Source organism: Biomphalaria glabrata, chromosome 11 (genome assembly GCF_947242115.1).
Source record: "Biomphalaria glabrata chromosome 11, xgBioGlab47.1, whole genome shotgun sequence".
In the NCBI taxonomy this organism is placed as follows: domain Eukaryota; kingdom Metazoa; phylum Mollusca; class Gastropoda; family Planorbidae; genus Biomphalaria; species Biomphalaria glabrata.
In genome coordinates this window covers 3,900,301-3,927,792 of record NC_074721.1, presented here as the reverse complement: position 1 = coordinate 3,927,792, position 27,492 = coordinate 3,900,301, and the positions used below count along the sequence as shown (strand labels likewise).

At 38.3% G+C, this 27,492-nt stretch overlaps 1 protein-coding gene across 3 annotated transcripts in view; it reads right to left on the bottom strand.

Moving 5' to 3' along the window:
• Window positions 1-8,573: 8,573 nt before the first annotated feature.
• Window positions 8,574-27,492, bottom strand: part of LOC106066176 (homeobox protein engrailed-like) — a 36,387-nt gene continuing 17,468 nt past the window's right edge. For all 3 annotated transcript variants that reach the window (XM_056004543.1, XM_056004541.1, XM_056004542.1), the window contains exons 4-6: window positions 11,438-11,549; window positions 10,687-10,861; window positions 8,574-9,568 (exon numbers count right to left, since the gene is read on the bottom strand). In XM_056004543.1, coding sequence (XP_055860518.1) covers window positions 9,506-9,568; window positions 10,687-10,861; window positions 11,438-11,549 — 350 coding nt within the window. In that variant the 3' untranslated portion in view covers window positions 8,574-9,505. The remainder of the gene's footprint in view (window positions 9,569-10,686; window positions 10,862-11,437; window positions 11,550-27,492) is intronic.

The window sequence follows — 27,492 nt, the reverse complement described above, 5'->3', positions numbered from 1 at the left end:
AAGTTGGGGGGGGGGGGGTATAATGTTTGGCACTATTCGTTACAACGGTGGAGGCGTCTGGACATTTGTTACGCAAGAAAAGAAAAACAAATATTGAAATGAAATAACAAAACTTTTGTGGATTAGTTTGTTATTAAGTTTGTTGACGTTTATTTGTAAAATTATTTTTATGAACAAGTACAGGGGTCCCCTTGACTTTCTAGAGCGTTCCTAGAATTTTACTAACCACTGTGTGATAAACAACAAATACTAGTGTACCAATAACATGGCTTTATTCGACAAAATTAGACTACAGTAGACAGTGACTTAAACCAGCACGTATCACATAACACTGGTAAAGTACTATAAACACACACACACGCTGGACATGACCTTCTGACCACACTGCACGCACGCAGAAAATAAACAACTCAGTTACACTACACACTGGTTTTCAACAAAAAAATTGATGGAATAAATACCCCACCTTTTGTTTTAAAACACCACGGTGGCCGCCCGATTTATGTGTACATTGTACAGTATTGGGGAAGAAAAACTGGATACCTCATCACAGCGCCGAAAGAATTCGATAACTTTTCCCATCATTTCTATCCAGGGCCGGCCTTACAAATTGCGGGGCCCAATTTAATAGACGCTTGCGAGGCCCATCTTCTAAATTGTACAATAACATCTACTTCTATTAATTAGATAGTTCTATCAACATTTATTGTACAACGTGCATAGGAAGCAACTCGTACGCAATAAGCGACAGTGGGTTGATAACGTTGCGTCAATCGTACGATACACTATATATATTAACCATTTAAGTCCTGCATCTTTAATAGCCTGTGACAAGAGCCATGACCGATACTGTTATGCTAAATGTAAATTGAGGGGAACCTGCCAAGCGCGGGGCCCAATTTAGAGCGATCCTTCTAATCGACTTAAGACCGGACCTGTTTCTATCGAGGCCATGATGAAAAAATGTGATTTTGGGAATTATGTCTTGGTTACAAATCGAAGTTACTAGTTCAGTTACTCTGGGGGGGGGGGGGGGGAGGGGAGTATTATGTTTTGTAACGATTTGTTACTAGGTTTAGGGTGGGTGGGAGGGGATAAAAAAACATTTTTTGATGTTACACAATATCCGAACGTTGCCTTAAACATTGTACAATGTAAAGAGTATAGTGTCTCCTTCCATAATTGTGATCTATGGGGCAGACGACATCAACGTTTCCTTTTAACGAAGGTGTCTCGTGGCCAGCGCAGTGACGTTCTTTTAGTTAATGAAGATGATTACGTCATAGCTCAGTACTCATGCAGGAGATAGTTTCGAACTCGTGACCCTAGCGATGACTTCCGGAGCGCATAAAGAGTAAACATAAAAAGAGCTATACTGTTTTAATTTCTCCGTCTATACCACAATATATATAAAACAATCTTGAACGGGTATTATTAAGCTTTTTGCTGCAATATTACAAACGGTAGAATATTTCCTATTACATAGGTCTGTGTAATTTAAACCGAAGTAGGGGAGCTAACCATTTATAAAACACTTGCAGAACAGAGCAGGCAAACCAAAAGTGTAAGAGTTTCCTCCACTTGAGCTGATGAAATTCTTCAAAGATTAGAAATGAAATGATAAAAACATCTTCACTCAAGGGCTGACCTTTCATACCTCTCCTCCCCCCCCCTATTTTTTTCAACACACACTTTAATTATGACTAAACTTTAACCCTCTCCGGCCCGCCATTTTTTTCTTTCTTTGCAAACAACACGCTTCATGCCACCATCTTTGTTACATTAGATTACGGTCTAAACATGCATCTGCTTTTTTTAAACATCTCCCATGTTATGGTAGGGGGCTTGCTACGAGCGTGCCTGCAAGGGAAGATAACCCCACTGTCAGTCTATCTTCAAATGTTTTAATTATCCCCCCTCACTCCCTCTCAAGAAGTCGCGCGAAAAAAAAGGGGTTAAAATTTTGAAAGAACCAGGGAACATGCATGTAGAGCAGCACGTAATTTTTGAAGTCCAGGCATTTCTGCGATATCTGGGCGCGTGCGACCTACTTGACGTAATCGCTATAGGTCATTGTGTGTCTTGCTATTGTCTAAATAAAGATTCCAAGGGGAATTAGCAGTTTATTTTTGATAACAAAAACATAAGACGCGTATTTTTTTTTGTGCCAGGTCTCCCAATGAATAATCAGCAACTGAATCAGAAATGATTAAACAACCTCCCTCGCCCATTTTTTTTTATGTTCTTCTGTTTGTGATAAATGTGTGTTTGTAACTCCATTTCCATTTTTACTTGCTGACGTATATTTAATGTGAAGTTAAAAAAATAAATATGGAAATTAACTGAAGCTCAAATTTAACAAAAATAAAATGACATAGACATTAAGTTATACAATTAAATTAACAAATGCAAATAAGTAGCCTATTACTTGCGCATCTTGGACACTGACTGCAGAACTAGAGAGGATGATCCTGGCAATGGAATTGAGATGCTACAGAAAGGTCCTAGGTATCACTCACAAAGACCGCATCACAAACGAAGAAATTAGAGACAGGATTAGTTCAGCAATCGGACCCCACGATGATCTTCTAACTACTGTCAACAAACGCAAACTAAAACTCCATCGTCATATCACAAGGTCCTCAAGGATTGCAAAAGATTTCCTTCAAGGAACATATCAGGGAAAAGAAGTTGATGCAGATAGAAAAATAAATAGGAAGAAAACATTAGCAGAATGGCAGGGTCTGTCATTTAAAGAGATTCAGTCATATGCAAAAGACACAGAGTAATTGATAAAGGCGGTCGACAGATCTTGTGTGGTACCCCAACGGTTCAACAGAGTAAGGTGAATAAAGGTGTTATTAATATTCTAATCACAATTTTAAACACAAGATGTTATAGGATATTCAATTATACTGTCAACTTTCTTAAATCTACTAGCTATCGCCAAACAGTTTTAACAAGCGTCTCCGAGTTGATTTTCACAGTAATGTCCTTTTCCCTTTGATACTTCTCATGTGACTAAAGAGGTTAACTCTTTATATACAACTGCGGTCACAGGTTGGGCATGTGGAATGACCTATCCGTTGCTGGGGAAAAGCCTGGACGGAAAATTTACAAGGGGCTTGACTGTCCACACGTCAGCACTCGCCTCTTTTCCATACTGACCGGATTCAAAGGAATGGAACACTATCGCACTTTGTTCACTTTCTAAAAATATCATCTCTCTTCATACAATTACCGTATTTTCGACCATATACCCCGCACTCACGTATGCCCTGAACCTTATATACCCCGTACCCACGTATGCTCTTGAACCGTATATACCCTTCACCCACGTATGGCCAGAACCGCATATACCCTTCACCCACGTATGGCCAGAACCGCATATACCCTTCACACACGTATGGCCAGAACCGCATATACCCTTCACACACGTATGCCCAGAACCGCATATACCCTTCACACACGTATGCCCAGAACCACATATACCCTTCACCCACGTATGGCCAGAACCACATATACCCTTCACACACGTATGCCCAGAACCGCACATACGCCGAACATGCGTATATCCTGAACAAATTACAAAATAAGTAAAAATAAATTCACACCCTTATATACCCCACATGTTCAACGCCGGACTAGCCATAAACGTGTCTCAGTTGATTACAGGTATATATTAAAGTACCTCTGCCTCGTCGGTACTAGATCTCTCTATTTTCTAGAGGTTTATACTAAGATGTACATTTCACAACCACACAGCGAACTATAGGAGGTATAAAGACCTGCTTGTTTGGGATAGTTTACGTCATGCTATGTTTAAAAATGAAATAAATTATGTATATTCCGCACAGCTGCCATTTATTTAGAAAAATAAAATGAAGAAAATACAGCGTATTACCCGCGGGTTATATGCGCGAAATACGGTAACTCATTCTAAAACTTATCTGCACACTGTCTAAAACAGTCCCTTTTCTTATTCTCTTTTTTCTTACCTTTTCAAAACCCTAAATAATAATATATTTATATTTTTCAAGTCATCTATTTAATTAGGAGAACGACACTCTAAAATGATGACTAAAATCTAAAAGAAAAGTTCCCCCTTCAGACCTTACGATCTATAGGGCAGATGATATAAAAGTCATCTGCTACTGTGGCCTACAATCAACGAGGCTGTCATGTGGCCAGCAAAACGACAAACAGACCTTTAATTTTTCGGCCAACTAACAACATGTACCCATTAGAGCTGGGGGAATTAAAAATCTCATCTTTCATTAGAATTCGAACCCGGGAACCCTCGGTTCTGAAGCCAAGCACTTTACCACTCAACCACCGTGCCTCCATAACTAAAGATTCTACATGTTAACTAAGGGTGAAATGTTGAATTAATCAGCCGTTAACGTCAAACGGTATGAAACGCAGATTTTGGCGAAATTGGTAGACGTGTGTAACAATTTAAAATATACAATCACTTTATTTTCATTTTGATAGTCATTTTTTTCTTCTTCCATAAAACTTAAAGTCGCTTATGGGATGCTATGACTGGAACTCGGGACCATTGTGACACAGTAAGAGGAGCAGGCCACAGGACAAATCTACTTACAATATTAATATCTATGCATATTTTCAATACCATGTTTAAGCTGTAATGAATGGACTATTTTTGTTACTCGTAAAATTACGCTACAACCACGGAACGGGTAGAAATGTGCATAACATATCAATACAATATTCTATCAAAACTAATATTCTGACCAATAGACTTATTAATTTAGAATTTCATTTTATTTTATTCACCCTGTGAATCTTTTAGGAAAATGGATAAAGCAAGGAGGAAGGGGGAGGGGCAAGCAATATAAAGATAATTGTATGAATCACTATATCCTCGAAGAGGCTTTTAGGTGTGGGGGGGGCGCCAGGGGAGAGGGGAGTGTAAATAGCAAGAAGAAGTAGTTGCATACAAACCATAACAACAGGAATGATAACAAATGCAATCTCATCTTGTCATTCCAACGCCCCCCCCCCCCCAGTGCGCCTTCCCCCCCCCCCCACCGTAAACACTTGTAGGCCCTCCCGTGCTGGTCCACTCATCTTATAACCATCAAGGGGGCCAGATAAGAAATGTCTAAACTGTGGCTCTAGCCTCTGATAGAAACATGTCAACATCTTGCAGCGTGGATTATGTCCCCCTTACCCCCACTTGGCTCATTTCTTTTGTTTCCTGTGATAAATTTTTCCGAGTCCAACGGTCAGACTCTAGCACTATCTCTGGCCCTTTTTTTTTTTTCTTTTTACATTGCTATAGGTCAAAGAAAAAGTTAGTAAACATTGTACAAGGCCTGACTTCTTTTTTTTTTTTTTTTTTTACAAAAAATTAACATGATCATAACTGCAGGTGCCATCTGGTAAGCGCTTCGGATTATTAGCACGTCTGTTCAGGTTCGAACCTCAGTCTCTGTTCTCCCCCTTTCTATCGCCTGATCAAGAAAATGTAACGACAGTAGAACCAACTTTTCCATGTCACAATCTTAGATTTTCATTCTTTTTCTTTGCAATAACATTTATTAACTTATAAAGAATGCCAACCTAATTTACGAAGATTAAATTTTACATAAGCGTACTCGAGAATAAACGTATACAATAGAGGCAATGCAATTATTAAATAAGATATTTTACGCTTTTCTTTTGCATTAATTCACAATGCTGATTACCAATCAGCAGTAACCTTAATATCTTCTACAGGTTAATTTATATGACTAAACTGAAGAATCATGCTTCACTCTTGTTTTGAAACTATTCAATTTTGGTCCTTACTGTTTCAAAGTAACTTTGTTGAGTACAACGGCTTTGTCTGCATTACTTGTGGCAAAATATGCAAGTTGCAATTGGGTCCGCTTAGTCACGTGAAATTCTGCGCTCGTCATTCATATTCAGACTCAAAGACACTGCCCTAAAATCCGATGTATATGATTTAAAACAAGATGTACACAGTGAATACTTTAAAAATAAACACTAAAAAAGTGGGCATCTCTGTAAATGTTACCGTGGTGGCTTTTTAAATGCATACAAATAAACCTTGATCACTCAGGACTCATGCCTTCTCAGGGAACTAATTCAACTTATACCACCACATCTTTCAAGTACGATTTCTTTCCCTTGTTTGATACCAAACAAAATGATAAAATACAAATAGTTAACTAATTGATTATTTATTTTTTTTAATTATTCATTCTTGTTTTGTGAGGTACTACAAATAATTGTGCTAAATGTCAACTTGATCCGAGATTGTGTGTAGGAGAAATAACGTGTACAAACTTTTTTACCAGACAGACAGAACGAGTTGATATTACCTTTGTAAAATGTTTACTATTGAGTCAAAATACTGTAAGTGATGTGCCATTCGTCCATTATTATTTGCCACAAGATGATATGATGATTGTGTCACCGCTTGAAAGTGTCTATTCTAATTGCAATCGCGTTGTACGTCCGTACCATTGTTGGTTTAATGCGCATGTCATATGTATCAAGTTTCATATGTATATCCTATATATCATGTATATATTTCAACTATATTTACATTATAACATCTCAGAAGTGGTCATTCAGACATATATTTTGATTTGGCAAACAATGATCTTTCGTTTCACTAACCATTCGTTACTTCCATTACAACCAGTACTATTTATCAGAAATTTCATTTGTTGATATCCAAAAGGTTTAAAATGTAAGTTATATCTGTATCATTATAAATTCTTTGTGATAGAAACTGAAAATGTTTTTAAAAATGTGTACCTAATTTATGATAAAAAATTTTTATTCATGTGTCATGTTAATTTTGGTCGATTTTATTATTTTATAGTTTCATATCTTCAAATATACAGAAGTTTTTAAAAAACCAGAAGATGGTCACGACCTACGTGTACGTGTTCATCTAGTTATCCGTGTTATTGAAAGACGTGAACACACAAGGTCCTCAGGGATCGCAAAGACCTTCCTTCAGGGCACCGTACAAGGAAAAAGAAGAGGCAGACAGAGAAAGCGATGGGAAGACAGCAGAGAAGAATGGACTGGCCTGATCATTGATAGTGATCCTATCCAACACAAAAGACAGAGCGGAATGGAGAAAGATCGTCTATAGATCATATGTGGCGCCCCAATCGTTCATCATCTATGATTTAGGTGAAGGTAATGATGAAACCCTGCTAAGTCATTGATTTTCCAAGCTGATTTATACAACCCGTTCCACGCTCTTATGGCACAATGGAAGAAGAAGCAATTCTTATCTTACCTTATAAAATACACTTGCACGAATTTGTCCCAGCTTATGGAATAAGAAAAGTTCCTTTAATTTGTTATCTTATCATATATACCAAAATAAGGGATCCCCCCCCCCTTGCTTGGACAGAAAACAAACATGCTTTTTAAAACATGCAGTCGTATTATTAATTACTTAGCCTAAAATCATTCCATCAATAGTCTTGTGTCTTTCATTTCGCTATGCCATTTCTAGTGTGAGAGCACTTCAGGACTTTGGTCCAAGAACTAAAATTTGTAGATTTAACCTTAGATTTGTACGCATTTCGACTAGAGGTGTACCGAACATTGTTTTTGGATAACCCGCGTACAACATTCGAATTTTGTTACTGTTTAGTGAAAAATTAGAAACTTAGAGGGTTTTTGGAGGTAGTTTCATTGAACCCACCTTATGGTCTCCGCCTCTGTCTCCAGAGTCCAATGTCGATGATGATGTTCTGTAAATGTCTTCCTGTCCCTAAACACAAACACGGCGATAACATGGCGCGATAACAAAGTCATCCTCTGGCACGTGATATCAAAGAGCTTCTTTATTCTCTTCAGTAGCTCACATTCTTCACTTGAAGTACGGTGGTAAAGGCGGGCGGGGGGTAGGGAGGCGGAGACACATACTTCTGGTATGAGGCAATATATGTAAGCTGGTGATTCCAGAGCTTGGGGATGGGGGGGGGGGGTGTTTGAAATGGGACACAACGTAAGGGGAGGGGGGGTATGTCGCGTAGGAAACAGATCATGATATCTTTGACACTTTCAAGAGTGTCATATGTAGAGCCTCTTTGTCCCCTCCCCCTCCTCCCATTTGTCTTAACAGGAGATATCAAATATGTGTTAGTATGTATGTTTCTAAGTGTGCCCCATGTGAGGAAGTGTACCGGGTCTGTAGCAGCATATGTGTATTCAAACAGACTACTAAATAAGGGGAGTCATCTGTTTATAACAAACTGTTTGACGAATATAACAATCTAGATCCATACGAGAGTGTTTCATTATATAGTTGGCTGTCTACTTATTATGATATTTATTCTTTCTCTCATTCTTTCTTCCTTTCTGTTTTTTTTTCCTTTCTGTTTTCTTCCTTTCTGTTTTCTTCTTTTTTTTCTTCTTTCTATTTTCTTCATTTCTTCCTTTCTGCTTTCTTTTCTTCGTTTATGTTTTTTTTCTTTCTGTTTTCTTTCATTCTTCCTTTCTTTCTTTCTTTCTTTCATTCCTTTTCCGTGAATTAAAAACAAACATACTAAATTTATAAACAATAAGTAGCTTTATTGATTTTTTTTTCTTTTTTAAAATTAATTTTTGTTTACACATAAAACAAAAAATTAAATATGCAAAGACATAATTAATGAAAATATATCTATGCACCAACTCATAAACTTTTTTTAAAACTTCAAGCTGAAAGAGGATGAGAGATATAAGATTTTCTTAATTGGATATAACAGAATGGCAAATATACAAAAGTTTACAATAGCAGAGTATAATTACTTTTCCTGAAACAAAAAAATAGTTAGCGCCTAATGAATTTAGTCTGCTGTTGTTTTCTTTTAACAAATCATTCCCTATTAAAAAGTTTTCTTTTTTTCGAAGGCAATTTTACATTTCAAATTAAGCATTACATTAGCCATGTGTCATTCATGCTACAATCATTCGTGGATGATTCGTCAATCATACTTTTTATATCACTTTAAGTATATATATACATTGTTTCATATTTTCTTGACAAACAAACTAAAAAGCAAATCTAATAACATCGATGCAATGGCTGCATGCAGGACTTTAAATTGGGAACTATTTTTATTGAACAAGAAAAATCAAAACAGAAAAATGTTACATTTATAAGTCTTCCTTTCAGACCTTGCGATCTATAGGGCAGAAGATGTAAAGATCGTCTATTTCAATGGCCGGCGGTTAATAAGGGTGTTATGTGACCAGCACAACGACCAACCGACTAATGTCAGATACCTAATAGAGTTTGGGGGACTAAGAGGTGGTCCTAAAAATCCACAAAATTCAAAATCCCAGTCTTCACCGAGATTTGATCTCGGAACCCCTCGGTTCGGGAACCAAGTGCTCTACCACTCAGCCACCGCAGCCCTGTTACGTTTGTAAGAGACAACATTAATCATCGGGAGTCGGTGTCTTGTTTGTTCGACCTATACTTATAGATCGGATAGTTTCGATCTAGATCAAGTAACTAGCTGGACTCTTCTCCAGCATCTGATGATGTATCTTTAGACGTCTCTTGGTTAAGGAAATCCTGAGAAGCATAGAAATCAGATTGTCAAGGTTGGAATCATATTAACTGTCATTTAAAAATCAAATTAGTATTTTAACAATTGGAGTTCTTTTGTAGGTTAGGGGGAGAAATATTTGATGTAGTGTAGTTAGAATTTCATCTGATCGATCAAGCCAAGAGAAAAATTTACTCCAGGCGACTCCAGCAATAAGGTAATCTATTAATATGTAAATGTTTTGTTCGGTGATAGGGCGAAGGGCTGCCAACCAAACAGTCTATGTTTAAATCCTAATGATTAGAGAGGTATTTTAAATTTTTAATCGCTAAGTGTGTAGACCATAAAAAGATGAAGCCTACTAGTAGCACTGTCTACGGATGTAGGCTATTACATTAACTCGTAAAAGAAATTTGTTAGATCAAATAAGTATTACACTGTAGAGACACTTCGTTTAAACACCATGCTCTGAAGGCCGCTTTTATAAGAGAATATTATCAAACCTTTAACAATTTAATACATAGCATAATCCGTGCGGCCCCTTCGGCGGCCCTACCGGTCCACTTAGGTACCGGTCCACCGGGCATTTCCCTAAATGCCCATATAGCCAGTCCGCCCCTGCCACTAGTACTAGTTAGACAATATATGGAAGGGGCTTTTTGGAAGGGGCTTTTTGGAAGGGGCTTTTTGGAAGAAAATGTTCGGGACGCTGTCAGGTATAGAGATTTTTCAGACGTCAATCCCTAGATGAAAACATTGTGTCGTTAAAATTTCCATATATAACGGTAATGGTTTTATTTACTTTGCACTCATTAAAATGTATTTGTTACAACGAGTGAGAAAGTAACAGTTTATAGGATGTCAATGTTACAAAAGTAACTTTAAAAAATAGTTATTCGGGACATAAAGTGCACTATTTGTCTGTGTCATGTTGATCTTTGGCCACAAAGAGCTATGTGAAAATTCAATGTTACAAAAGTAACGCAGAATGATCAAAACTTCTGCCTCATGTTATGCTGGAGTTATATACACTTAATGAATGAGCAATGTTGACCATTGGTCATTTAACGCACAAGGTTCATGATAATTAAGTAGGCCAATATTAGTATGTTTTTTTTTCCGACTAATTAGAGTCGTCACTAACTTTGACGGTGGAGTGGTTGTATAGTCCTTGTTCCATCAACTGTAAGGCCAACGGGTTTCTGGAGCCGACTGTCTTCTTGATCTTTGCGCGCTTGTTCTGAAACCAAATCTTGATCTGAGATTCCGTCAGGCCGAGTTCGTCTGCTAGATTTTTCCTGCGAGTCTCCGTCAGGTACCTGGAAATACGAAGAAGACTTTTTAAAAGATAAAAAATAAACTTACTTATGGACTCTCACAAATGTTGCAACAACTTGTGTCTGCTAACAAAATAAATGTTAAAATTATTACGCTTATTGCAGGTAGATTAGTATTTTCCATAGTTTAAAGAGTGGTATTGGTCTGCGCGAGACAATTATCACTTTGCTGGAGGCAATACAGCTTTTTTCGTTTTTTTTTATATAATTAGCCCACAAATGAGTAGCCGCACAATGATTATGCTTGCCCTAAATATGGCAAAATATGTAGGTTACAGCTGGGGCTGAGTTGTCACGAGAAATACTGCGTTCCTCGTTAATCCTCGGACTCGAAGAAAGGCCTTATTAGTTTTATTTTCTTAAACAGTCAAATAGAAATGCACGGATTAAAGAACCGAGCGGTCTGTGACTCAAATCCCTAACTTTTAAAAAAATCGAATGGGTACCTGTTATCAGTTGATCACGATGTAAGTAAATTTGGTCACTGCGTTGGCCACACAATATCATCCTGCTAATAACCTTATGCCATAAACCCAGCATAAAAAAAAAATTACTGACCTGCAATCATCAAATTCTCTCTTCAGCCTTTGGAGTTGATCGTTGGTGAAAGCAGTCCTGGGCCTCTTCTCGTCTTGTGCCTTGTTCCGTTTTGGCTTCCTTGACCTTGGGCCTGAAACACAAACAAATACTGCCTAATAAACAGTGACTGCACCCACGCTAGTAAATAACCCAAGTATTCAAGTAAAATTGTCCTCCTGAACGAGGCAAAAACTGGCCACCAAATCTCGAAAAGATCTGATGCCTCCGATTGGAAACAAGTCAGCCCCTTGTAACACTCAACAGCAATTGCAGAAAACTGTTTCCCAATGGATCCCAACCCATATTGAAATAGAAGACAATGTGAAGGCACTTTGCCAAGTGTGGAAGAACCAATACACCACTGAAAATAGCGCTCTACCATGAATAGCCGGTTCGCGGCACACAATTAAGATCCAAAGAAAAGCCTTTACCAAAGACAGGGTCACACGAAAAAACTCTTCAATAGAACTCCAGCTGACAACGGAGTTATTATTATTATAGCTTTTATATAGCGCTACTTATAGCATGCTCCAATCTCCTTTGTGGACCAGTGGGGGGGGGGAGGGGGTATCTAGGAGTTGGTTTTCCGTGCTGCCTTCAGGCGCTCAGTAAACACAACTCTGCCCGAGTCGGGTGACGAACCTCGGGCCCCCTTCTAGGTAGCCAAGCCAAGCCAAGTTCAAGCCTCTCGACCACGCTTCCCACAACATCGGATGTGAGAAAATATGTAGGTCACAACTAGGGTTTGCGTGGTCACTTATCGAAAACAAAGCCGCATACTGCTGGTGACATCCTATCATGTTGATTCAGAAATATATATATCTTTTTTTTTGTTTGCTTTGTTTTGTGTGTGTGTGTAACTCATTTATCTATAACTAGCTCATAATAATACTTGTATGATGACATCATTTGCATCATAGATTTCGTTTAACGTATAAAAAAGGCAAAATACATAAGCTACCACGTTTCACGTGGATTGGGATCACTTAATGTGAACCTTACTGTTTCCCTATTGGATATAAATATGATGCAATTGGATCTGATGCAATCGAATTTGGAAAATTGAAAATGTACAATAACTTGGTAAGAAAATAATGACTTAAAATTTAATAATCTCCTTCTACATACATAATGCATACTGGCTGCTTCTAGTAAAACTACTTCTATGAATAATACTGTTAGAATGAAATGTGATGAAGTTCCAATGAGTGTGTCTTGTGTCCAGAACGAAAAGTATTTTCTCAACGTATGTCGGGTACTTATTAAAGTTGAGTGGACTCAGTTACGTCATACACATTCACACATCACAACATCCCAGTCTTCATCGCGACCCGAGGTCGAGATCCCTCGGTACTAAAGCCAAGCGCTTAGCCAATTAAACACTTAAACACCACGCCGCATGTAAGACGTATAAAACTTAGATCTCCGTGACACTGGTCGCATCGCCGCATGAGTCGAATGGAACTTTCACCCTGCGACTTAATTGAGCAAGGTCGGCAGAAAAATCGTGGGCCGGATCAGACCACATCACAGGCCGGATGTGGCCCACGGGCAGTAGGTTGAGCATCATTAGGATAGCGTGAATTTAAACAAGAAGAGCTGCGTATCTTATATAGCTTCCATCTCACCCCCAAGTCTGAGATCACGGCCGTTGTTTGCGTGGAATTTCACGGGTAATTTGCGACATTCATGAAACCAACATTGGAGTCACCCAGAGTGTTCTGTCTAATAAAAAGTTGGATAAAAGTAAGCTTAGAGCTTGCGAAAATCCGGGATCCAGTTACAAGGAATTCTGGAAAAGTTGGACATCTCAATGGTAGTAATTAAGATATATAGGCGACCGAGACGTCGCGGTTGAATGCATTTTCACGCGTAGGAGAACCAGAGGACTAAAGGTGTTACACAGACAATGGCCCGAGGGTCAGATAGGGCTGACATTTTGTAGTTTATATTTTGTTTTATTATTTTTTTGGAAAATAAAAATTCCGTTTTAAGGTGTCTTTTTTTCCCCCTAGTTCAATTGAAAGCATTGTAAATGGGTATCTCTTGTCTATTATAGCACACATTTAGGAAATACTAATATAAGAGCTTAAACTCATGTTGAGATAATAAAAGCTTTAGAAGACTACTAGACGCAAATAATGGAATAGGTTTCATTGTTAGCGGAAACATAATTCTAGAAATGGATATAATTTAATGGGAAATTAAGTTGGATCGGTTGGAATCCACTAGAAAGCCACGAGACGAGCGTATTTGAGCACCTGCGGTTGACAGGTTCTCTCTTTACAGTTTTATGCCAAGTCATGTAGGCACTGTTTAAAGCCCTCCCCTTCCCATTTGTACACAGACACCCTCTGAACATAGGCTCAGGTGAAATGCAATTGTCGATACATCGTAGGAAAAAGAAAAAAACATCTGAATTGAATTATTGTTTTACGCGTTTCGGGCGTTCCTTCGGAATTGAATAGAATTAACCCCTGTCCAAATTTCCAGCAGGGCGGCAGGGAAAGAGAAGGTATAAGGGTTTGAAATAATGACTATTGAGATGACAGTCCAAAGCGCATACAACTCGACCAGGCAGAGTGTTTCCAAATCAGAAACCCCATTAGTAACGATACATGCTGAGAATTACTCGGAGCACGTGAAAGGAAGCGGGCAGTGAGTTTTAAGGCTGCCTTGCCACCGTACAAGGACAGCCCTAATGCCGCTCGCGAACCACTTCTCTCTCTCTTTCTCTCTCTCTCTCTCTCTCTTTCTCTCTCTCTCTCTCTCTCTCTTTCTCCTTGTCTCGATCACCCTTCATTTAGAACGCGACATTCATAAAGATTGTGGTCTTCAGAGTCCTCGAGGCAGTGGCGACATCGTGTGTCGTAATTCTCTCTGGACCATCCGAACCAACTGGACAGTGACCGACTCGGCACTGAACTAGGACAGCCAGTTTCGCACGATTAAGTTGCCACCACGCGTCTTTTCGGCCTGGTCTACTCTGCTGCCTATGGAGCTCACGGCTTTTGTCGGAAGAATCCCAACTGTCGTACCAAAGTGCCAGTACTCGGGTGTCGGCCAGGGATCGTACACTCTCGAAAGTGCACGGTTCATCATGCCGCGGACTGTTTCCAGATTCGGCTCTCACATCCAGTGGCGTAGATAGGGTGGGGGGAGGGAGGGGGAGAATTTGAAAATTCCCCCGGGCCTTCACTTGAGGGGGCCCCAAAAGAGGTTTTTTTTTTACATTAAATATTTAATATTACAGAATACAGTGGTCCCCTAAGAGGTCAACCCCATCGGGCCACCAAATGATGACAAATTACTAGATACGCCCCTGCTCACATCTCTACTCTGGAGAGATTCCTGAATACTGATTCTAAAATGAACAGTAACTAATATACACCTACTGATTATACGGTTATTAATAGCAGATCTACTGAATGGAAAGTCTAGATACAGGGGCCGGCCTTAGTCATAGGCAAACTAGGCAGCCGCCAATAGTCTTCAGTTGGTGGGGGGCCTTGCTGATGACTAAAAGAAAATCAATGAAAAATTCGAAGCTTGGATCAATATTGGCATTTCCGGTGAAGATTGGGACAGCCACATTAAAACTTTTCGTAATGTTGCTTTTTTTTCTTTTTTGTTTTAAGAAAAAATGGATTTACATTAAAACCCGCCAAATTGGAGGTGGGCTTTAGTAATGTAAAAATTTCTGGGTCATAGTGTCGGACAGGGAGTTGTCAAACCTGATCATAGTAATGTGAAAAAAAAAAAAAAGATTTTTTTTGGAATTCAAGACACCGACTGCAATAAAAGTAACTTGGCGGTGTAATAGGTTAATTAACTACTACAGGAAGTTTATACCGAAACACGCGGATCTAGTTTTTCCTTTTACGGAATTACGTCGAGGAAAATCCACGAGAGTACACTTGGGTTCAAATCTCAAACATAGTAGAGCACTATGACTCATCTTTATAATTATATCTATGTCTCTACCGAAATAGCCGTGTGTCAATTTCAGTTATTTGTCGATTAAGGAAAAGATGGGCAGGCATGAAATAAATTACGACATTTAATTATTTTATTCATTTTTTTTTTGGCTGTCTGTTTTTTTTATCATTTAATTTGGAGCCACCAAATTTACTTCGACTAGGGCCTCCAAATATCCAAGGTCGGTCCTGCTAGTTACTAAGGGATTTACCGACTAGAAAGTCCAGTTACTTTATGGAATACTGACTTGAAGGTCTTGTTGCTTAGAGAACTACTAACTAGGAAGTCTATTTACTAAGATATCTACTGACTAGGAAGTCTATTTACTAAGATATCTACTGACTAGGAAGTCTATTTACTAAGATATCTACTGACTAGGAAGTCTAGTTACTAAGATATCTACTGACTAGGAAGTCTAGTAACTAAGATATCTACTGACTAGAAAGTCCAGTTACTTTATGGAATACTGACTTGAAGGTCTTGTTGCTTAGAGATCTACTGACTAGGAAGTCTATTTACTAAGATATCTACTGACTAGAAAGTCCAGTTACTTTATGGAATACTGACTTGAAGGTCTTGTTGCTTAGAGATCTACTGACTAGGAAGTCTATTTACTAAGATATCTACTGACTAGGAAGTCTAGTAACTAAGATATCTACTGACTAGGAAGTCTATTTACTAAGATATCTACTGACTAGGAAGTCTAGTAACTAAGATATCTACTGACTAGGAAGTCTAGTTGCTAAGAGATCTACTGACTAGGAAGTCTAGTTACTAAGATATCTACTGACTAGGAAGTCTAGTTGCTAAGATATCTACTGACTAGAAAGTCTAGTTGCTAAGATATCTACTGACTAGGAATTCTAGTTGCTAAGATATCTACTGACTAGGAAGTCTAGTTGCTAAGATATCTACTGACTAGGAAGTCTAGTTGCTAAAATATCTACTGACTAGGAAGTCTAGTTGCTAAGATATCTACTGACTAGGAAGTCTAGTTGCTAAGATATCTACTGACTAGGAAGTCTAGTTGCTAAGATATCTACTGACTAGGAAGTCTAGTTGCTAAGATATCTACTGACTAGGAAGTCTAGTTACTAAGATATCTACTGACTAGGAAGTCTAGTTGCTAAGATATCTACTGACTAGGAAGTCTAGTTGCTAAGATATCTACTGACTAGGAAGTCTAGTTGCTAAGATATCTACTGACTAGGAAGTCTAGTAACTAAGATATCTACTGACTAGGAAGTCTAGTTACTAAGAGATCTACTGACTAGGAAGTCTAGTTGCTAAGATATCTACTGACTATGAAGTCTAGTTGCTAAGATATCTACTGACTAGGAAGTCTAGCTTCTAAGATATCTACTGACTAGGAAGTTTAGTTGCTAAGATATCTACTGACTAGGAAGTCTAGTTGCTAAGATATTTACTGACTAGGAAGTCTAGTTGCTAAGATATTTACTGACTAGAAAGTCTAGTTGCTAAGATATTTACTGACTAGGAAGTCTAGTTGCTAAGATATCTACTAACTAGGAAGTCTATTTACTAAGATATTTACTGACTAGAAAGTCTAGTTGCTAAGATATTTACTGACTAGAAAGTCTAGTTGCTAAGATATTTACTGACTAGAAAGTCTAGTTGCTAAGATATTTACTGACTAGAAAGTCTAGTTGCTAAGATATTTACTGACTAGAAAGTCTAGTTGCTAAGATATTTACTGACTAGAAAGTCTAGTTGCTAAGATATTTACTGACTAGGAAGTCTAGTTGCTAAGATATCTACTAACTAGGAAGTCTATTTACTAAGATATTTACTGACTAGAAAGTCTAGTTGCTAAGATATTTACTGACTAGAAAGTCTAGTTGCTAAGATATTTACTGACTAGAAAGTCTAGTTGCTAAGATATTTACTGACTAGGAAGTCTAGTTACTAAGATATCTACTGACTAGAAAGTCTAGTTACTAAGATATTTACTGACTAGGAAGTCTAGTTACTAAGAGATCTACTGACTAGGAAGTCTAGTTGCTAAGATATCTACTGACTAGGAAGTCTAGTTACTAAGATATTTACTGACTAGGAAGTCTAGTTACTAAGAGATCTACTGACTAGGAAGTCTAGTTGCTAAGATATCTACTGACTAGGAAGTCTAGTTACTAAGAGATCTACTGACTAGGAAGTCTAGTTGCTAAGATATCTACTGACTAGGAAGTCTAGTTACTAAGAGATCTACTGACTAGGAAGTCTAGTTGCTAAGATATCTACTGACTAGGAAGTCTAGTTACTAAGAGATCTACTGACTAGGAAGTCTAGTTGCTAAGATATCTACTGACTATGAAGTCTAGTTGCTAAGATATCTACTGACTAGGAAGTCTAGCTTCTAAGATATCTACTGACTAGGAAGTTTAGTTGCTAAGATATCTACTGACTAGGAAGTCTAGTTGCTAAGATATTTACTGACTAGGAAGTCTAGTTGCTAAGATATTTACTGACTAGAAAGTCTAGTTGCTAAGATATTTACTGACTAGAAAGTCTAGTTGCTAAGATATTTACTGACTAGGAAGTCTAGTTACTTAGAGAACTACTGACTCTAGAAAGTCTAGTGACTGCACAGTTGTTGTATCTACAAAGAAACGATGTACATTTCATGTTTGTCTGCCATCACCAACCGACACACAGGCCTACAAACAGACACACAGGCCTACACACTTAAGTATGCACAGAAACATTGGTACGGGCGCCCGCTGTAGGCTTATTTCTACCGCCCCTCTTCCTTTCCTGTAGTGTCATGTCAACTTTCCTCCCCCGGCAGCCCTAAGTGGGGTATCATTAACCAAAGTGTTGACTTGTGTCTATTCAGCCCATTCACGAGCAGGACAAGGGATGGAAGCCTTATTAAGGAAGGAGATCGACCATCGTTAGCGTCTAGGATTTCAACGGGCTGGGTTGTTGTTTTTTTTTTGTATTCTAGAATTTTTTTTACTCCTGTGGGACTCCAAAAAGGGCATCTCTTTATTGAGCAGAGAAAGAAGTCAACCGCCTCCCTGGATTCTGCGCCCCGCCCACAAAACAACACGTCCAAGTGTCGAGGTGACATTAGTGATCCAGGCGATGACTGAAATTATGCTGCCAGGGAAAAGGTTCGGAAGGAAAAGGGGCGAATGCTGAGGGATGACAAGGGCGCCGGGAGAAAGCGGGGGGTAAAAAACCAGGGGCGCAAGGGGGCGTTCGTAAATCATTCAGAAAAAAGAGTGGCTCACACCTCATCCATCATCCACTTGAACGTCATTATAATCATCAAACGCACGAGGAGTTCAATACAAGGAAATACACCACAGAAAGATGGGGCGGGGAAGGGGGGTTCTTACACTATTTGACTGCCTGGGACCACCAAACGTGTACACTGTCCTATAGGCTCTCACGTGAGTCCCAAAGCCCGAATTATGTCGCGTTCTTGTATAGGTACTTATTTATTAGTACAATCTGTATTATTCATATCCGACTGTAATTGTTGGTGTGTTGTACTGAGAAAAAAAAAACTTGTCTTAAAAAGTGTGAGAAGTTATGCTTGCATTATAATATAGTTATAAGATGTTTAATGTTGGTGAGATCAGTTTTACAGGATCATTTTTTGTTTAGGACTAATATATAGAACTGATAGTAAGCAGAGGGAGAGAGAGCGAGAGAAGAGAGAGAGAGAGAGAGAATGAGAGAGAGAGAATGAATGAATGAATGACTGAAAAAGACAAATAAAAAGAGATAAAAATGAGAGAAAGAAAGAGACTAAGAAAAAGAGAGTCAGAGGAAAAGAGATACAAAGAGATAGAGAAAGAGAAATGATTAATGTAGACCTTTCACAATTTCCTCTATTTGGTGGCTGCTGGAAACCTATCAGAAACGTGTAGAACAGTGTTTGTATTTATAGTCATAGTTTCGACTGACTTATAGAACAGAAGAATATGATTGCCCATGGAGACTCTAGTATTAAAATAAAATCATTTAACAACATGGACATTTAATTAGTTCAACAAATTTCACATCCTTTAGAAAAAAAAAATCACTAAATCAAGTTGTCGTGGCTCTCTGGAAGACCATCAAATTTTCTATGTTTGTGCTTTCTGTCAATATAGTAATTTATAAATTCTGAATTAAAGAAAATATCTTAACGAACAAGAATTGAATATATATTGTGGGTTGTTAATAGAGCAATATTTGTCAAACTTCAATTTTTTAAATTGTATTTGGGATTCTCGCAATAAAAGAAACAATGTCAAGGCCGCTGAGTTGAACCATTATGTTTGCATAATGTACAGTGCAATTACTGAGCTACAAACGACAGAGCTTAAAAAGTTATACTCTGCAGTGTGAAACAAGTTACAGAAGCAATGAATAAATACCTTTAAAAAAAAAAATCAAAGATTTACTGCTGCAGGGGTGAACCACCGTATAGGGAAATACAATAAACATGCGTATGTGTGACCCTGCCGAACATAGTAAAACAATGGACGTTTGGGCCACGAGGCCTTCAGCAGCTACTAATCAAACACACAAAAAAAAAAAAAAGACAAAAAAATAAGAAGTAAATATAGCTTATCAATTATCAATACTTCTTTTATTCTGTAGATAGGTATGGTGTGGGAACTTTCTTTTTAAGGTTGTTGTTTTTTCCACCACATATGAACATCTCTAAAAAGGTTTTAAAAATTTGAAATATAAAATAAAAATTGCGAAGCTACATGTTTTGACTTCATTAATGAAAAGTTGAATAGAACGCGTATATTTAGAGATGGAAAACTTTTCTACAGTTGCAACTCAACATTAACAATAATTATGAAAATTAGGTCGAAAATTACCCAATCAACCGCTGAGTTCAAGTCATGTGACGAAACAGTATCCCATGGTCGGCGTCATGTAGATTTCAATTGGGAGAAGGGGCGGGGGGGTTTAAAAGGCGAGACAGGAAGGGACTGATGATAATAATTAATGGAGTCTTCAGTCAGTGAGAAGCCAGGCATTGGAAGAATGTCGAAAGAAAGAGGAATTATAGTCTCGACTTGGGAGAGGGGCGCTGAAAGGGGTTGCAGGCGGCCGTGGCGACGTTTAGTAGCTAATGGGTAACAAGATCCCCCCCCCCTGTTTTAAAAAAAAAAAAACCAGAGACCCAAAACAAAAACAAAAACAAAAAATTGGAAAGGAAGTCGGGTGGGAGGAGAATGGAAGAATAGAAAGAGAGGTATCGGGGCGCCTCGTTGACGTCTGCTGCTATTCTAGATTTCCCAATCATCCTAAGATGTCTCCGTCTTTCTCAGTGTTTTTTTGTAGACATTTGGGATTTAAATCGCTCAGCGTTCGTCCTAGCAAGATGTACATAGCTCACACTCAGTTTTCATCGCTATGAGTGCCGAAACGTTTATATAGGCACTCACACACAAAACACATACACTTATTCAAATCTCTCACTCACACACCTTCCTGGTATGGTTTTAAAAAAAAAGGGAAAAAATGAACGAAAATCAGAAATAGTACAGACCAGCAAAATATAAAAGAATGGAAGAAGACTCCAAGATAAAAGAATGTCTCTTATTCTCTATGCTTGGACGTATACATACAAGACCCAGTTCATACTATGAGATAATGCTTCTGCTGTATGGCCGCCATTTCGTTGTCTGCACTGATTAAGTCAACCTAAAGCTCGTTATTAAAATATCTTATTTACATAATGGAATGCATCAAAGAAATCCTTTTCCCTGCATGGAAACCCAACCCCAAACACACATACATTTTCACTCAGACACTCTCTCTCTTTTCTCTCACACACACACTAGTAAGCACATATACACACGCACGCAGCTCCGCCTGAAACTGTAAAAGCCTGTTTTAGATTCGATCCCTAGTGGCCCATATTAACCGCGTTTCTTACAAGGGGTGTAACTGAGCTGAAGATCTACACCTTTCATTATATCCACAGCCCAACTTGGTATCTAGAAATAGTTCTTATATAAATATCATGACATCATCTGTTCATCACACTAGTATCTCATTTCCGTACCATGATTTAGGCCTAATTATTTAAAAAAAAAAAAGGGGGGGGGGCGCAGTGGCTGAGTGGCTAAGCGTTTGGATTCAAACCTGGGGTTCTGGATTTAAATCTCAGTGGAGACTGGATTTTTCTAATTTCGGGATTTTTAAGGCGCCCCTGAGTCCACCCAACTCGGGTGCCTGGCTTCAGTTGGGGACAGTAAAGGCGGTTGGTCATTCGACATTGTGCTGGCGACACGACACCCTTCTCGTTAACCGTTGGCCAAACAAACAGATGACCTTACCAACATCTGCCCTATAGATCGCAATGTCTAAAAAGGGGAACGTAACTTTTATGAGGCCCCTCCTGTTCCACGAAGAGCGCAAAGGAAAGATGATGATGATTTTTAAAATAATATTTGTATCGCTCAGATTTCGTATTTAGTTCTAACAGGTGGTATCTCAAACTCTGATAGTTCTGACACACGCCATCTTACATGAAATGTTACATTGAAATCGTTGTAAAAAAAATACTTCCATAATACAAGAATTAATATACAAATTTTATAATTTCTCCTATTTTATATCAAATATCCTTTTAAAAAATTATAACTGACATTAATGAACGCATCCAATCATTATTTGATTTAAATATATTAAATTTAAAATATTCTTTTTTATGTCTAATCCCCAGAAGGTCTATTTCAGACACGAATTGTGCCTGTAAAGAAAGTATATCCTTCACCCTTTGGAAAAGTAAAATTATCTCATAATAAATGGGCGACTGCCTAAGATAAGATAAGAAAAGATAAGATAAGATAAGATACGACAGAAAAAAACTGCTGAAAACAACAACCAAGCAACAATGACAAGCTTGTACGATGTGGATGTGCTTGAGTTTGAGAAGGATTAACTTTAGGAAGTGGGTTTTCTCCCTAACTCTGATGCGACCTGTAAATCTGTGTTCAATGACCTGTCAAATGTCTATAAAGATGTAATATGTCAGTACGATCCTGCCCCCCCCCTCCCCCGATGTTGGACACAGGGATGACAGGCGGACACGGTTCATCTATCAATGTCTGCTGTAAGTACTCTCAGTGTTTCACACGAACTAATGCTGTGAGAAGATTTGTAACAAAAATTGTAAAAAAAAAAAAATGTGTCTCGTTCAGAGGAGATGGGGTAGGGGTGTTATGGAGTGTGTGTGTGTGTGTTTGTGTGTGTTTCTATGGTGACGGTGGGAAGAAGTCAACGATTGGTTCTGAATGATACAAAATAGGCGGCAATGTCAACAGTAGTCTTAGAAAGGAGAGAGACGACTCCATATAGCCAGGCTGAAAGAGTGTGTCATTGTTGGGAGATTTTGTTCAGAATACCATTTTATATTATTTCTAAAGTCTACTACATTGATTATGTATCATCTCAAGTTGAATTTGTTTATAGTGTAAAAAAACCCACTCTACTTAGCTTTGTTCTCAAAGAAATTATTCAAGTTATTTCAAGTTAAGATATAATACGCCCACAGCGGTTTAATTGTCTACTAAGGGGTGGGCAAATTAAGACCCGCGGGCCACATGCGGCCCGCCGAAATGTTTTATGCGGCCCGCGGACACCTATAGAAATCAGTATATACATTTAAAAATGTAAATACACTAAAAATAATATCTATATAGATTATTGAAACTGTCTCAAAATAAAAAGTTTCAAGTAAACGAAGATTATTCTTATTGGCTATACTTCAATACACTCTGTCTAAGACACAATCTTAGGCCAGTATTTATTCAATGCTATGAAGAACTGTGTTGAATTTTGGGTATGCTTGGAACAAGATGGCAAGTGTAAGTATATATATATATATATATATATATATATATATATATATATATATATATATATATATATGCGGCCCCCCATTCGCAATTTTTTTTCAATGCGGCCCTCGATACAAAAAGATTGCCCACCCCTGGTCTACTAGCATTACAGTGTTCATAAGTCAACGACTGTCTACAACAAGTGGCAACGAGCTATTGGTTCGTAACGACCACAGGTTACCACGTCACAGTCGATGTTTAGGCCTACTATGACAACTAGTCTCAACCCGTCTCACGGATAGCGTTCCATATGTGTATCACTCATACCTATCTTCGTGTGCTAGTATTACACTTTTGAACCTCTAAAAAATCTTTTAATAATCTTAACTCAAGAAAACATTAAGAAACTAGATCAGACACAAAACAGAGCAGCGAGAGGCATAACAAACGAATATTCATATTTGACTAGAGTAGGATCTTTAGTAAAATCACTAAATTTAGAAAACCTTCAGGACAGAAGACTCAAAAGTAAAGTAGCAATTATGCATAAAACACTTAACCAAATCTTCAAATACAAAAGCAAAACCTAATAAAGTACTCAGAAAGACACATATGCTAGGATAGAGACATGCAGATACGCCTTATTCCCAAGTGCTATTAGAGCATGAAATAAGTTGCCTGTGTCAGCCAGGAAAACTGATGACTTGGCTTAATTTAAGTCATTGATTACCATGCGTGACTAAATTTACCTAAGAACACGCGTAATCATCTTCTCTTTTCTCTAAGTAACGTTTGAATTTTATAAGATAAGATAAGATTGCTGCAGTTTTTCGCCCCTTTCCTCCCCCCCCCCACTCTCAACCAAATCTAAAATTAGTTTTGTGCCCCCAAGGGGGGCTTTCGTAAGTTCCCACGGAAGTGTCTCAACACTGAACAACATCCCGGTATGTCTTGAGTGACAAGACGTAAACATTAAAAAACATGGATTAATTAGATCAGTGGACGAAACAAATCAACACCTTTCAATTAGCTGAGAAACACTAGTTACATGGTTCCCACCGATCTTCAAGTACCATCAAACACACAGGGCCGGTCTTAGGCCACTGCAACCTATGCGGTCTCTAACTTATATATAATAACAGGATTTCCACGGCCTCCTGATTTTCAGGAAATTTCCTGAAATTATGAAAGTCTACTGAAAAATGGACAATATTGTCATATTTGGGGTGTCAATAAATAAAAACAGCATTGTGAGCTTTCGTTTAATTAAAAATTTATTGCAAAGACGAAAATATTTTCTAACTAAAATAATCTTAATTTTGACATTATGCTTATCCCTACCCAGACTAGGCCCCGCGCAATCCGTTTCGCATAGGGCCCCGCAATAGCTAGGGCCGGCCCTGCACACACACACACACACACACACACCAAAACACACCTAATGAATATAGAACAATAAACTCAAACAGGCACACACATACAAAGTGTAAAGGGCAAGGTCGACGCAGAATGAGGAGAAATACAATCGAAATAATAATAATAATAAAAATAAAAAGCAACGGGGAAAGAAATGAAGTAATTCGTACTACAGTTGAACAAGGAGAACAAGAAGGGGAAAAAACCCGGGACATACGTTTGACAGACGATGTTGGAAAGAAAGACAACTATGATCTTTTATTAGTTTCATATACCAGTTCCTTCCCTTACACGCTTAATAAAAATTTCCTTCTTCAAACCAAGGCTTAATTATCCCCGAAAGGGGAAAAGACGCTATTAGTTTTGTGTGGCCTGTCTGTCCGTCTGTCCGTCCGTCCGTACGTTCGTCCCGTTTAGATCTCAGAAACTAGAAGAGGAAATGAAAATCGGACATCATGATATTTTAGATCATTCAAAGTTCTGATGCAATGGCTACTTTCTTCTTTTCCAAAAGTGAACCATGTAATTAAAAAAATTATCTATGCAAGCAGATTTTTCATAAAAATACACCACTTTTACAACTGTTCACTATTAATAATAATAAACAATGGAAGCTCTTTAGTAGGGATATACATGCTTCACATATTTTAAACCAAACTATGCAAACGGATTTAGATTTTTTTGTCAAAATTTTTTTTTTATATTTGTATTGTTAAGTCAGGTAAGTTACATCAACTAGATATTCATTATAAGACATCAGTTAGGCCAGGTTCACATCTGACTTCACATTCAAATTCACCTATCCTTTGGTCTGCTGAACCACCGGGGCACCACACAATATCTGTCAACCATATCTGTCATTTGATTTTGATAGAATTTCATTCTGGTGTCTTTTTTGAAAATATTGAAACCTTCCTTTGTACCTGCCTGGTTGGACCACTTCGGGGGCCGATTTTGAGTTTGTGTTTCCACACAAACTGTCTTTTTAACCTTGGTATAATTGTTTTTATAGTCATTAATATTATACATTCTAATTATTTCATGTAAGAAAAGCTGAAGGAGACACATTTAACAAATTGCAAAAGTTTGTAAATTTTTGCTATTTCCAAAAATGCTAGTTTCACAAATCGCTACATTTCACAAATCGCTGATTTTACAAAAGCTGCATTAAAAAAAATCCTATTGCTTATTTCATAAGATAATGATTCTACTAATTTTAGTTTCACAAATTGCTATTCACACATTGCTAAATATCACTTATAATTACATAAATAAATAGCTACATTTGGTAAATGGCTATTCTTCGTAGACAATTAACTTCATTACTCTGCTCGGTTCTAGTTTTAAGATAATAAATGACTCTTATTAAAGACGCCCCAAACTATTTCTGGACAACAGCGCGTGACGCATCGATTCCACTGACCTCTACAAATTGTAGCTGTCAGCGACGGGTCATATAAATGGCCAAGAGTGTCACCAGCGTTTCATCGAACTCCCGGGTTAAATCACGTTGATTAACTGACCATGGGACATCAGGGATTCATTTCGACCTACACCCTTCTTTTTCTGAAGTGCGCAGGATCGCGCTGATTTTCTGACACATCACCAATTATCTTTCGGGCAGTGCCTGCTGTCATCAAGCATCCCTGGAACCTTCGGTCAGTACCTGCTGTCATCAAGTATCCCTGGAACCTTCGGTCAGTGCATGCTGTCATCAAGTATCCCTGGAACCTTCGGTCAGTGCATGCTGTCATCAAGTATCTCTGGAACCTTCGGACAACCTATGTGTTTCAGTGTTTGGGCTGTATGTACCACCAAAGGAAGCGACATAGCCAACTTTCCAGTTTTTGTTGTTTTTCTGGTGGGGGGCGGTTTGAATAAATCCATGTTTCTACTAATCTGTATTCTTTGCGTTATTGTTTGAATGTTGCTTTGTTTTACATATTATGAATGTTCCTACAGAAGTGCCAAAACCTCTCGCGAGACAGCAGGGAGGAGGGGGGGGGTAGCGGTGGGTAGGATGGGAACCAGGGACCATCGAGACCACAGTACACAGCGCATGGAGCACGACCTGGTTTGAAAGTCATGGTTATTGTCTATTCTTCATAAAGTCTTTAGCTTCAAGCAACAAGAACAAGCTCAATCATTACGTTTAGAAAAGATCTTCCAATGTATGTATCACGTTTTAATAATTGTATTCTTACACCTTTTTTTTTTCAAGTACAACTTCTTACTTGTAATAATGTTATCACACCCAAAGCAAGTCCGTTCTGAGTCCATGTAAGTCAAGAACCCGGATCTAATGAACCCCTTCACGCCATGGTTGTTACGCCGCTGATGCTACTATTTTCCTTATTTTGCTTAGCTTGCAAGAAAATTGACATAATGCCCAAAGTCATCTAGAAATTGTTTCTATAAATGAACAGAATGTGTGTGTGTGTGTGTGTGTGCTCGCGTGCGTGCGTGTGTGGGTAGGAGGGGTGGGGGTGGGGAGTTCTCCCAAAGGACTTAACAATCAGGGGAGACGATTCATTGAATTGAATATGCTTCTTCTAATCGTCCTCTTTTGAGAGTTGTCCGCCACGGCTAAAGCTAGCCTCATCTTCATGGCCGCTTTCATATTCCATGTAACATACCTCTCCTCCCCTTGCGTTAACGTGGAAGGGAGGGGAATGAAAAGGAGGTGGGGCGCCGCTAGACGGGGAAGCAAAGTTATGATACAAAGACAGAGAGAGAGAGAGAGAGATGGAGAGAGAGAGAGAGAGAGACGGCAAAGGTTATCTAATTCACAAATTAAAATCAGTAGTTTTTTTTTTG